At 40.4% G+C, this 14,561-nt stretch overlaps 1 protein-coding gene across 1 annotated transcript; it reads right to left on the reverse strand.

Moving 5' to 3' along the window:
* Positions 1-4,089: 4,089 nt before the first annotated feature.
* On the reverse strand, positions 4,090-4,572 carry LOC116193842 (leucine-rich repeat extensin-like protein 3). Its single transcript, XM_031522593.1, has one exon. The coding sequence runs from the start codon at positions 4,570-4,572 to the stop codon at positions 4,090-4,092; it is 483 nt and encodes a 160-aa protein (XP_031378453.1).
* Positions 4,573-14,561: the final 9,989 nt, after the last annotated feature.

Consider the following 14,561-nt stretch of genomic DNA (forward strand, 5'->3'; position numbering starts at 1 on the left):
GAACGCACTCCCTTATTGGTCAATGTATGAGGGCTAATTTGTAATTGTGGTAAAGGTTCGTGGGAAGAAAATTGGAAAGTAAAGAATGGAAATACTTTTAAAAAAATTTATGTACGATGAATGATTAAATTTAAATGAAGAGGGATTTCAGAGCATTCACAATACGAGGACCAGTTCCTCTTTTGGGACCCTACATGTGGATGGCCTAGTCAACAAAGTGGCAACCAAGAACAAAACTTGCACTCCCTTTACAATGCAAGTCCCATTTTGTGGCACTCGCATGGTCCTCACTTGATTTTTCCTTAAAAATATACTTTCATATTTATTAATTTAATATTATATTTACTTAATAAATTAGCATTTAATTTTTCGATTTTAATAAAAATTGTAATTATTTAATATTTATTTTTTTCAATTTAAATTTTCAATAAAATATAAATAATTTATAAATATTAATTACGAATAAGATCGAATGGTTAACAATAACATTACATAATTTAAACATTACATTAGAAAATACATTACATAGAGGACGATATTACATGATTGAAATATTGAAAAGGTACAAATTGATAATTCATTGGTAATCATGCCCCAATGGTTATGAAACTACCAAAGATGTTCCACCAAATCCGCCTGCAATTGTCGATGCTTTTATTTACATTAGAAAATACATTACATAGAGGACAATATTACATGATTGAAATAGTGAAAAGGTACGAATTGATAATTCATTGGTAATCATGCCCCAATGGTTATGAAACTGTTAAAGATGTTCCCCCAAATCCGCCTGCAATTGTCGATGCTTTTGTTTATCATGAAGATTAACACTTCTCTGGATATAACTCAAATATGGAGTAATATTTCCCTCATACCTTTGCAATGGTCCCACGGTCACTTCTTCTTCGTTAGTATCTGGGAGCAGGTCGAATCTTTTGATATACGTTTCACGCTCATCCTCAATAATCATATTATGCAAAATAATGCACGCTTGCATAACTTTTCCAAGCTTGGACTTCTTATAAGACCGTGAAGGACCACGTATGATAGCAAATCGAGCTTGTAGAACGCCAAATGCTCGCTCAACATCTTTTTGTACCCATCTTGAAAATGAGAGAAAAAGGATGAGAAAATGTGTGAAGAATGTTGAATTTATATGTAATATTTATAGAGGATTTTTTTAAAATCAATTAAATCAGCCAATGGCTACACTTGTAGCCGTTGGCTGATTTTTTTTTTTAAAAATTAAATATAACGACTGAAAGAGCAACCGCTCTTTCAGCCGTTATTTAAAAAAAAAAACTGGTCAATAGGTTGGAGAGTGCCGCCCTCGGTGCTGACCCATTTCATAGGCCATTGCCGCGGACCCGAACCTCCCGCAGCGGGAGTGCCATTTCGGGATTGGCCCACTTACTACGTGAACCCAACTGGTCCCGAAATGGACTATCGCTGTGGATGCTCTAAGCGCTCATATTAGTTTTGTACGGTATAAAAAATCTAAAATTCCCTACTGTAGCACCCATTAATCAAGGCAATTTCCTTTCTGTTTTTCTTTTCTTTTTTTTTTTCCTCAGGCCGAGCAATTAAAATAATTTACACAGTGGAGATTATATTAAATGTGGGGCCGGCGCTGCCCTCAATTGCATACTTCAACTTTCGGTGTGTTCTTGGACGCAAACTAAAACCAAATTATAAATTCGATTTTTATATTTTTTTCATTCATACCAAACCACTTTTTAAAGAGAAAATCAAAATATGAAATTCTCTTTTCCCCTCAGATTGTAGGAAAATCTATAATGCATCATTAAAAAAGTGGTGATATGGTGCCTTCAAATACTTTATCAAAAGTTCAAGAAAATTTCCGTAAAATCATGTAATTTACTAATAATAGTAAAAAAAATCTTTGAAATTCGTATAGTTTACTTCTATATACTAATTTACTAAAAAATTAAGAAATTTTTCCAAATAATTTTCTTAAAATACGTGTAACTTTTTGGTTTCATAAATACATGTAACTTATTTGAAAGATGTGTAATGTACCTAAATTAAGTTATTTTACTATAGTTTGAGTAATTTATTTGCATGTATGACGTAATCATTTTAAAATAATTGTGTTTTAGACCTTTTCTCAGTTTGTGGGCGTACACTTTTTTTTTCCATGTGAGAAAATTAAATGCAATCCTGAGTTATCACGGGTTCTGATTTTATCTAGGCCGCGAAACCAAATGGCTAATACCACCATACCATTTTAAAATCCAAACAAACTTAATTAATATAAATTCGTCAAAGTTGATAGGGTTTATATTAGGGTTTTAGGGTTGAACTAAAAAACCCCTTAAATCTTAATAATTAACCACATTATGGTCCGTTTGGTTTCAGGGTTAAAATCACAAAAACTTTAACTTTAACTTTAACTTAACCCACTACACAACAAAAATACACATTTTTCAAGTCAAAAATTTTAACTTTAACTTTAATTCAACACACTACACAACATTTGTCCTTTTCCACAATCAAAATTAAAGTTATTTTAACTCTGAAACCAAACGCACCGTTATGTCCAAATAAAGCCTGATAAGCACATAAAAAAAATAAAGAACGTACTCATTAATTATATTAACTAATATATATCCAAATGAAACCTAATGTGGATACGTATTGAGGACGATGGGCAGGAAAAACATTACTGTGAATATATCTTCAGTTAGTTTATATATATATATATATATATATATATATAATTTCAGCCTTAGAAACCAAAACGCCAAACCCATATTAGAAAATACTAGTAAAATCAAACCATAATCGAATCATATTTTACTTTTCTTTTTTTGTAGTTTCTTGGTTTGTTAATTCTGAATTTTCAATTATATGATTTTTTAAAGCATCTTACTGCAAACCTTTATATCCCTCCCCTACCTTCTATTAGACACATACTATATATATGCCTTCCTTCTAAAGATTCCCCAACAAGACTCCATAACAAGATTCATCACTTTAGATGTTAGTCAATATATATTTATGAAGGCCAATAAGCCTCAAATATATATCAAATGTGATATTTATGAAGTATTTTGGGTAATCAATTAAATAAATCTATCATTACAGGGGTAGTGGTGGACAATTTGTTGCTGGGGCGACGGTGAGAATGGAGTCGGCAGAGCTGAATAATAAACCGGCTGAGCGGGGTGTTGAGGTTGATATTGCACGATCGGCGGAGCGTATGCGGAAGTGGCAGGTGGCGTAGGTGTGAACTTCACCGAGTACTGTTGAGATCCCGGGTGTCCTGGGTTGACGGCGTTAACTGAAATCTCTTTACCCCTCGTGCCGCCGGTAGGGGCCGCTGTTGTAGTGGTCTTTCTCGAGGACTCTCCTTCCCCCTTCCTCATCAGGCCTTCGATCCTTCCGAGTTTGATACCCAGGTCTACTTGCTTCCCCGCCATAATCATCTTTGAAAAAGAGGACTAGTGACCCATGAGATAGGAATAGCAGGCCCCTTTGAGTGTCCCGTGGAACATTTATATCTGTTGCGCCTCGGAAATGGGGGGGAAGTGCTTCGCTGCTACCGAGCGCCAATCAGTGGCATATTTCTCGAACTTCGAGTCCTCTGCCATTTCCATTGTGCATAGCTCGAAGAAAGATGGAGGCGTCTCTATGTTGTACTGATACTATTCAACGAACTTTTTGGACAGTTCGACCTAAGATGGGATGTCATCCGCTCAAAGCAACATGAACCTGTCAAGGGCCGGTCCTGATAGACTTTCCTTGAAAGTGGTGACAACGAACTATTCGTAGTCCCAGTACTGGAGTATCTTTGCGTGATAGTGGCAGAGGTGGTGCCGCGGGTCTTTAGTTCCATCATATTTCTCGAACTCGGGCATTTTGACTTTCGGGAGAAGCTGCATCCTCGGGAAAATAGACGAATTCATGTAGCTCGTGCTGTGTCGGGGATCACTTGCTTAGAGGGCCCTCATAATCTCTTCCTTCTTCATTCTCCTCTCCTGCTCGGTCTCCATTTCAGGGAAGAAATTTGTAGGTGGAGCTATGGGGCCACATGAGTCGGTGTGCCCGATTCAGAGAAAGTAACACTTATGAGAGGTCGAGCTTGGTAGGAGAGGCCGATGTGGGTTGTGGAGCTTGGTAAGGGAAAGGCTCAGTTGTGTGAGCAGAAGCAGGGGCGATTGATACTGGGAAGCTCGTCGGCGGAAGAACAGTGTAGACCGTAGTCGGAGCCGGTATGGACGCGGGAGGTGGTGCAAACATAACCGGGTCCATAAGGGGAATCATCATGGGCGAAAGTGAGACAGTTGCTGGAATGGTGGATTGAGGTTGGGAGAAATTGACCGGGTGAGTTGTCGATACATGCGTCGGATGAGGAGCAGGCACTGGGATAATTGTCAGTGCGGGGGTGGCCGCTATGTCGCCCTTTGATGCATGGGTCGACGGGACCCAAGGAGCGAGGTCGATGGTTGACCCGCGTGCGAGAGGCAGGGTAGAGCTTGAAGACGCGCGATTTGGCCCCCTGAGCAAGGCCATCATCTCAGCCATGTTAGCGGCCATCAGGTCTACCATGCCTTGGAGAAGGGGAATCATCCGGGACTATTTGTAAGCCGTCGAGCTGCCTTACTACTCGCGCTGGAAAATAAGTGGTGGACCCCGCATGACTCAAAAGTGAGACTCCATGAAAATCAGAACACCTAAGAGCCATGGGTCTGGGTGGCATCCACGCGACACGCCACTTGAAGCCCTTAGGTGCTATTTCACGAAGAATCTTTGTCCACTCAGAAATCTTACGTTCTTCCACAAGCGAGGGATAGCAATCGAGAAATAATCAACTCCAGGCCATTAAAGTACATAATCGGGCGTACTAGACCAAGGGGGCTTGCGTGGCTTTTAAGCCAAATTTGTAAAAGGACAGGGGATCCTCTCATCCTTCAGTCCCGTGTTCTCAAAACACGATCGAGGGATCGAATGGTCTCAGCCACGTGGGCTACCTCATTATCGCGCCTTCCGACCACTTAGAGGACGACGCTAGCCAAGGCTGCGTCGATGAGACCACGTGAGCGAGGAAATAGGAGGGTCCCAAAAATTAGTAATAAGAAAGCATGATATAAATCCTTTCGGAGAAAATTCCCTTGGACTTTGTGCGCTCGGGATTCAATAAAAAAGAGAAGTTTCTCAATTACTATCTCCGTGCCACTGGAGTATGCAAGTTCGGCAATTAGACGGGTCGTAGGAACCCCGAGTAGGCGTGAGACTAGAGTTGGTCGGATAGTGCGGAAGTCGGGTTCCACAATACCATGGGGACCGCGGCTCGGCCGATGAGCGTCCGGTACTCCTCAATAGTTGGCATGAGTTCGGTACCCTGTACGTCGAAAACGGCGTGGCTTAGGTTCTAGAAAGCAATGCCGAACTCAAGAAAATTCCAGTCGACGTGTCGAGTGGCCAACAAAGGAATGTCCCCTACGAACGCAACAATATAGTGGTAGTCGACTGTGCGTAGTGCTTTCCATATGTGGGTGATCTTCTCGAGTGGCGATGTGACACTGTCGAGGCGCGGACAAGAGACCGAGCACAACATCCCTTACCAAGACGAAAGAAAGATCGACTTAAAACTCATCAACACGAATGACATCCTAATTTTCAAAATCGTATGATGCATGTATGCAAAAAATAAATGCCCACGGCTTACTGAAAGTTACAAGGTACATGTATATCTCTCTCGAAAATGAAAAGGGACTCAAATGGCACGCAGGTTGACTCGACGGACTATTTGCTGAAGCCAGGTTGGAGGCTGGCATGGAGGCAAAGCACGATGTATGGTTTCGGTACTACAGGGACCGTGCTATCTAGGGATGGGGGCCCCTGACTCGAGGGTGTGAATTCCTTGAAATCGAGTGGGGCTCTTTGGGAGCCTAATCGACGGTTAAACCGTACGACATACCCTTACTTGGAACCCCTATCTAACCCATGCTCTTATTACCAGTCGTGGGACGCGACCCATAGGTAACTAGAGCTATCGTGATATGCAATGTGAGTGCATAAATAAAAGTACGTAAAGTAGATAAGCGAGAAATTGCGGAAAACGGTAAATAAACAAGCAAACAAAGCAAGCGAGAGCGAGCCCGAACTCTCTAAGTATCCCCAGTGGAGTCGCCAAGCTGTGCGCACCCGAATTTCGTCTCGTTGAGGCACGCATGTGCGCGCCTATGCAACGCGGCTTGGGAGGGGTCCACCCTCCTAGGGACGTGCGACGGACGCACGTGAGAGGGAGTCGCCACTACCTATTTACGATTAGAAGGTCGAGGGCCGATGAGTTGCCCGGGTCTAGAGGTATGGGATACACCTACTATGCTAAGGTAATGGTCTGTACGAAATCGAAAATTATGAATTCGGGGGTTCTTTCATGTGTGGGTTTATATCCCACACGCCCTTTCGGTACTCTACCTTGCTAGGCTTGTCATTTTATTTATTTACAGCATGATTTATGGTTGCACTTGACTCGCCCATTTTGACACCTTAAATTCGAAGAAACTCTCCGACCGTCCACTCTCCAACCGGATTCTTACATGAATAAATGTACAATATAAACCTTCACATTATTCTCTCAAATAAATAAAAATAAAAATTACAATAACTGAATCCCGGTCGGTTCGCATTCGGTCATTATTCCACTCATGCTCACCATGTGTTTTGGAAAACACTAAAAATTAAATTAAGATGCGCACTTAGTGTATGGGGCATTGGACCCCGTGATCGATGGTTAGGGGCGTTGGATCCGTGTAAATCGTATCCTAAACAATCGGGCTCGATCCGCATAACAAACAAGTGTAAGAATGTAATAAGTAAATACAAATAAACAAATAATGGGGTTTTATTATTGCTGAATTTACGTGAGTTAACCGATTATTAACCGGGGTATTCTTGGCGTGCAAATCCTACCATAAAGCAGACAAAAGCGGGGTAATGGAGAGGGCATGTAGCATTCAGCATTATTTTAGTAGACCCGACAAACATAATGTCTGTAATCAAGTCTCAAATGCATGTGTTGTTTTTAAATTATTCTGTATCGTGACAATGTGACTTTTACAGATTAAGAGTGTTTTCACCTAAAATTCGAAACCTAGCCCTTTGCTTGACTATTTTCCCATGTTTGGTTAAGCCGAGTTTGAGGTTAATCTGTTTTTCGTATTTTAACCCGTTCTAAACACAAACTTAGGGAAATAGGAGCACGAAACACTACTAGGGTATCGACGGGTCAAGAATTGGTAGTTATGCCCTTGAACCGAAAAATATGTGTGTGCATGAAAAATCAAGATTACGTAACACGGACTATCGAAAGTCGGTAGCCGGTGTCGATCGATCCCTTGGATCCATCGGGGTCATGAGGACCCCAAAAGAGCCGAGAGACCTATCGTTCAGCCCGGAAGTGGTCCAAAAAGGACTCGTATACCTCGACTTGAGCCGCCTCAAATCGGCCCTAGACTTAAGTCAAGACATACGAGTACTCCCTAGATATCCATGCTACGCGTGGCACGTATCTCGATACTTTTGAAATTGTGAATTTTTTTAAAAGGGCATGATTAATAGTTCTTGAACTATCGACGCAATTACAGATTGTTAATCGGTTCGTGCAATTTATTTAAAAGAGTCGAGTGATTTATTTTAACCAAGTTTAACGTCTTGATTTCCCCAAGTGCATGGAATTTTAAGTGAATTAAAACTTGTCGAATGCTTTAGTTTATGGATTTCGAGCCATCAGAATGGCCATTGGTGGACCGCCCGATAAACTCTAATTTCCAACCGTCTTGGAGTTAAATCAATTTTAATCAACTTTACGTGATTAAACCGATTCATGGGAGGTTTTAATCAAAGACACATTCAAACATTCCAAGCACACGAATATAGGCAAAATGATCACCATAAAATTAACTCGTCGATTTTAAGTCCAGGTGATTAATTAAACTGTTTGGATGTATTCTTTACCTTAGAAATTATGGATTTACGAAGTAACTTATTTAAATCTAACGCATTTAACTTATAATTTATCAACATGTCAAAATCAAAATGGAATACGGTTGCATGCAATCATATATCAATCACGATCATAATACACATCTCATAAATTGCTCAAGTATCGAATTAAAATAATTTTGAAAGAAAAGGGACTGATTTAGAAAAAATCCCGGGGACTGATTTGAGATAAATTGAAAAAGTTTCCTGGACTAATTTAGAATGTCTGAAATGTTTTGTGGCTGAACAGGAGTTAAAAATGGCCTAGGACCTGATTGAAACGCATCTGGAAGTTTGGGGCTGATTCGAAAAAGTGAGAAATATTACAAGGACTAAACTGAAACAAATTGAAAAGTTCTATGGACTGATTTGAATAATCCAAAAATTCTGTGACTGAGTAGAAAATGTTAAAAATGACCCAAGACTTGATTGAAACGAATTTTTAAGTTTAGGACTGATCTGAAAAGAGGGAAAATGTCGCAGGGACTGAACTGAAACAAATTTAAAAGTTTTCTAGATGGTTTAAATCATTCAAAAATTTAAGGACTATGCAGAAAATTTTGAAAATGGCCCGGGACTTGACTAAAACATATATGAGAGTTTGGGACTGATTTGAAGAAAACGAAAATTTTCCCCAGGACTAAAATGAAACAAATTTGAAAGTTCATAAAATCGGATTCAAGACAAATCCGCTCATCCATACGATCCGCAAGCATTCATTTCAGATTATCATCATCTAAGCAACCATAATATACATAGATGAGGTCCTATACATGCCACTAAGTCGAGATTTCGGGAGTAAAATGGTAACACCAGAAATCGAGTCGAAGCCTTCGGGTTGGGCAACCCGATCGGGTCTGAACAAGCCCGAATGGATGGAGAATGCCTGGGAAGAGGAGTTGGGCGGTTCGAATGACTCCGGATTGCTTTTCTGGGCTAACTAGAGTGCTGTGGGTTCTCGAGAAACTCCTTAGCCAGTCGTGGGTGACTCTCGGCGGGCGGTTTTTTGTATAAACCCGGAAGATGTGAATAGACCCGGTCAGAAAAAAAGAAAACGAAACAGAGAAAAAGGGATGTGGCGTAGGTGGCTCCGATGGCTGGTCCCTGGACGCGAGGAGAGTCGTCGCTGGGGTCGTGGATCGTCCGGTCGCTAAGCTGAGGGAGTAGAGTGGATTCCGAGAGAGAGCTGAAGGTTTTTCGAGGGAAAAAGAGTGAGCCAGCTGAGGTTTTTTGTAAGGGAGGCCACTAGGGTTTTTCTGGAGGAGGAAGAAGGAAAAAAGAGCGACTAGGGTTTCGGGCAACTAAGGGGAATCAGGATGCCGAGAGAGAGAGAGAGAGAGAGAGAGAGAGAGAGAGAGAAAGAGAGCTAGGGTTTTCAAGAGAGACTCTTAGGGTTTTCTATTTTTTGGGGCAGCTAGGAGAGTGAACGGCTAGGGTTTTGAATGTGTGGGAGAGTGAGGTGACGAGCTAGGGTTTGTGAGGTGTAGGAGTGTTGTTGCCAGCTGGGAAGGAGAGGAGAAAGGGTAGCTAGGGTTTCCGTTTTTGGAAGAAAACCTGCACCGAAGAAAGGAAAGAAGAAGAAGGAAGAAGAGGAAGGTAGAAGAGGACAAAAAATGAGGGATGATGAGGGGCAACGGTCAACTGACCGTTGCCTCTGACATTTTTTTTTTTCAGATTTAGAAATTCAAAATTTAACGTGCGTAGAAAATAAAATTCTCGTCTTTGCAATTGGATGTCGAAAAAATGATTCGGGACCAGCATTGCATTCAGAAAAATTCAGGGATCAATATTGTGTATAAAAATATTTTTCGGCCTCGAGTTTTGTCCCGGATTCTAAATATTGAAATTGATGCACGTGAAATTCGAAGACGCTCCATAGAGTATTTTCCTGAAATTTTGCAAAATTGGCATAGAGCTAGGAAAATGTCCATTTTTGAAATCGTGTATGCTCGAGTGATCAGTTGAAAATACTTCCCTCATACGGATGACAGAAATGACGATTTTTTCTCTAGAGCAGGTGGACCAAAATGGAGTGCTAACAATGTACACTAACCAAGTGTGGACTTTGCTTTATGCACCCGAAGGGGTAAAGCCCATTAGGTGTAAGTGGGTCTTCAAAAGAAGACTGACATGGACTGTAATATGATTACCTTTAAGGGTCGACTAGTGGCAAAAGTTTCCAAACAAGTTCATAATATTGACTATGACGAAACCTTTTCCCAGGTGGCTAAGCTTAAATCCATTAGGATCTTGCTTGCAATTGCAGCTTACTATGATTATGAGATCTGGCAGATGGACGTCAAAATTGCTTTCATGAATGGGAAGCTCCTTGAGGATGTGTGCATGATACAACCTGAGGGTTTTGTCGATCCACAGAGTGTCAAAAAGGTTTGTAAGCTATAACGGTCTATTTATGGACTGAAGCAAGCTTCTAAGAGCTGGAATCATTGTTTTAATGATGCAGTCAAAGAGTTTGGCTCCATTAAGAATAAAGATAAACCATGTGTTTACAACAAGGTTAGTAGGAGCGCAGTTGTCTTCCTAGTGTTGTATATAGACGACATACTTCTGATCGGAATGACATTCCTTCCCTGTAGTCTGTGAAGATTTGGTTGGGAAAGTGTTTCTTCATGAAAGACTTAGGCAAAACTACCTACGTGTTAGGTATCAGGATCTATAGAGATAGATCCAAGAGGCTACTTGGCTTAAGTCAGAGTGCATACATAAACGAAGTGCTTCGTGCTTTAGCATGCAGGATTCTAAGAAAGGATCGCTGCATATGTTGCATGGCATAAGCCTTTTGAAGGCTCAGTCCTTCCACTCAAGAGGAGAGAGACAACATGAGTAGGATTCCATATGCATTAGCTACTGGATCCATCATGTATGTTATGCTATGTACTCGACCTGATGTCTCGTATGCCTGGAGCATGACGAGTCGGTACCGATCAGATCCAAGTGAGAGACACTGGATCGCAGTAAAAAAGATCCTTAAGTACTTACGAAGGACTAAGAAGATGTTCTTGGTATATGGAGGCGAAGAAGAGCTCGTTGTAAGAGGTTACACCGATGTTAGCTTTCAGTGCGATAATAGATCGCAATCAGGGTATGTGTTCTGCCTGAATGGAGGTGCTGTGAGTTAAAAGAGTTCCAACTAGTAGACAGTAGCCGACTCTACCACAGAGGCTGTGTATATCGCTGCCTCTAATACTGCAAAAAAGGCTATTTGGATCAAAAAGTTCGTAAAAGATCTTGTTGTGGTTCCTAGCATTACAGATCCAGTGGATCTCTATTGTGACAACAATGGAGCCATTGCGCAGGCTAAGGAACCCAGGTCTCACCAATGATCCAAACATATACTCTGGTGCTTCCATCTCATCTGTAAGATTGTCGACGGAGGAGATATGGAGGTATGCAGAATACTAACGGATGAGAATATTATCAACCCACATGTGAAACCTCTTGCATAGTGTAAGCTTGAGGTTCACACTAGGTTTGTGGCCATAAGTGAGATGCCAGACTGACTATAGTGCAAGTAGGAGATTGTTGGGATTGATGTGTGCCCTAGAGGCAATCTGTCATTAATTATGTATTATGACATTTATATATCATGAGGCATTTTTGCTATCGTGGGGTTGCGCTGTCGTTTTACACGATAACGTCCTTGGATAGTAGGCTTAATAGGTATCAAGTGTGATTTGATTGTGAGATCCTATCAATGATGAACACTATTCCTAAATGTCCATGGTCGAAATATTATCGTTAACTAGGACGACGATAATGCAGTAAGGCTAGTGTGGTGGTAATTGATGACCAAATCTCACAGGCCGTGGATGTAGAGACATCAAGTCATACCAGAGGTATACATTAGGGGTAATGCGTACTAGACTGACCCGCCATGAGACCGATACATGGGTCGTTACGAGATTGTCATTAGCAGTTCTCATAGTGACTATGGTGCAGAGGTCTCTTGACCTGAGGTCACCATGGATTCCTACATGTAATGTCGTATACTTTGATGTTGTCAAATGCCACCGTAACAGGCTGGTTATAAAGATAGTTATTGGGTATGCCACAGAGCATGGAGAGGCATGTGAGTGACCAAGATATGATTTGTCTCTCTTTGTAACGGGAGCGATATCTCACTGGACCCCTTGGTGGGAGAAGTCTGAAAGTGTATGCGCATACCTAAATGAGTCAATATAGAGATGTCGAGCTCATTTGCTCTAACAGACTTACCCGGAACCAAGAAAAGAGATTGAGCCATACAAGGATGACATCGACCATACCTTGGGCTCAATCGATACAGAGGACAAAGGGACATTGTTGCACGATAACATAGTCCACAGGTTCGTTAAACAGTTGACTTTTCGATTGCTTGGATGACAGTAATGCATTGCTAGATGCCGCTCATTGTTTGTAATGTCAAAATGGAGATTTTGATGTTACTGCCAACATAATCGGGAACCTATAGGGTCACACCCAACAACCGAATCGACGGATGATGAAGGCGACATCATTTAATAGAGATTAGATGAGGTTAAGCACAAGACGAAAATATCGGAAGTTTAATGAGATTAAACTATCCGATCGATTGGATTCTAATCATTAGATTTAATCGATCGAATAGGGGATTGAATCAGGCGATGACACTTGGTCCAGTCATACGATGACAAGTGGATCAATAATGTGTCGACACATTGCACGGTCATATGATGACAAGTGGACCAATGAGAATTCGACACGTGGCGGACACATGGCGCATGGAGAACATCTCGTAGCTATCCCACATTGATTTCATGACCTCCATGAGGTCCTCCCCTAAGCTTATAAATAGGGGTCAAGGCCCTTGGTTAAGGGCATCGATGTTCGGGTTTAGGAATTACTCGATTCGGTCACGACAAGTTGTAATATGATTACAACTTGCTCAAAGGCCTTATTCGGGTCCATTAGTCTAAAAGTTTTATCTTGTGCAAGCGCCTTCCTTCGGGAATAGGCCGCTAGCACCGCAAGTCTTGGAGTTCCGTCGATGCAGTTGGCGTTGATACCAGTAGAGGCGCGACACATGGAGCGCTTGGTTTGGCGAGCCAACAATAAGATCGTGCCCAGGTATGCTTTTTTGCTTCTATTCTTCTAGTATGATCTTGGTTTTAGGTTTTGCGCGATAGAAAATTTTGAATTTTCTGCTTTTCGTTGCTTCCGCTGTTGCTCTGTTAGGTGTGCGATTCTTACACGTATGTAGTATAATTTATTTGATTTCATAGTTTATTGCTGAAAATATAAAATATTAATAATTTTTCAGTATCTAATTTATTACATATAAAAGATTATTTGAACATCGACTGTAATTTTCATTATACTATCCATCTATATCTCTATAATTGTATATATTGATTTATTTATCATGATACTTATTTAGAAATTAGCTTGACTATGTTATATAGCCGACTTAATTATGTAAATTATTTTATCTTCACTTGAAAAAACTATGTGTGTTTATTAGAAAAATCATTTCATAAAGGAATAAAGAGCAATTTTTCCATCATCATATTTTCCATATGCTAATTACATGATCTTGAGTTACGCATATATTTTTCAACTGGAGTATGAACTTATGAGTCAGCCAAAAACTGGAGTATGAACTTATGAAAGGCAAACATTTCAATTATAATATTCAACTTTTAAAATGATTTGAGTACAAATTTGAATTGTTGAATTAGACCAAAAGCCCATCCATCACACGAGTAGTGTGCTAGTATTTTGTGTATTCAACTTGATTTTATAGTATTCACTCGTTTAAATACTAATTGTTTAGCAAGTAGATGCTTGAGAATATGGGGAAAAATAAGTAAAGGGGCATTTTAATCTTTCAATGAGAAATTACTTCACTTTTAATAATACAGGAGAAACATTTTCAACTTTTATAAATTCGTCTCTAGCAGCCTTTTCTTAGGGAGTGCGATGGCCTGAGAGAAACCCCAAAACAAAAAGAGAGAGATGGGGGAGCAGATGGCGGCTCTCCCCTTTGGCTATCGCTTCCTCTCAGATGAGGTCGATCACTAGGACCCTCAGCGACTTTGACTATCTTACTCTTATTTTTCGATTATAAGGAAGGTCTATAGGTCTATTATAATAATAGAGAAACCCTAATAGCTAATAAACAAATACAAGTAATCCCCATGCAAATCGAACATGCGATTTCCTGATTAACAGAGAGAGTGCAAGTAAAAGGCCCACTTAATATTGAGTTAGCTGCCATATAAGTAAAAGTAAGGGTGGTGAGTAACCTATTTCAGAAAGAGAGATTGTCATTGGCATTTTACGAACTGTAAGGGACGTACGTGCAATTTACTCATTTGTAAAATATCAATTAAAGTACTACAAATTATCAGTCCATCTTTCTTCTAAAATATATTTCCCAAAAGATTAATGACTAAATACATAAAAATTAAAGGCCGTGCTCGAGCAAGGAAACCAATATAAATGTGCGAAGCCAAGCAAGAGCAACTCTGGGATTTAAAAAGAAAAAAAAAAGTTTTTGCATCCAATCG

Source organism: Punica granatum, chromosome 2 (assembly GCF_007655135.1).
Source record: "Punica granatum isolate Tunisia-2019 chromosome 2, ASM765513v2, whole genome shotgun sequence".
Lineage (NCBI taxonomy): Eukaryota > Viridiplantae > Streptophyta > Magnoliopsida > Myrtales > Lythraceae > Punica > Punica granatum.

Coding starts and splice junctions, on each gene's coding strand:
- LOC116193842 (XM_031522593.1), bottom strand. CDS start 4,572: ATGGTAGACCTGATGGCCGCTAACATGGCTGAGATGATGGCCTTGCTC.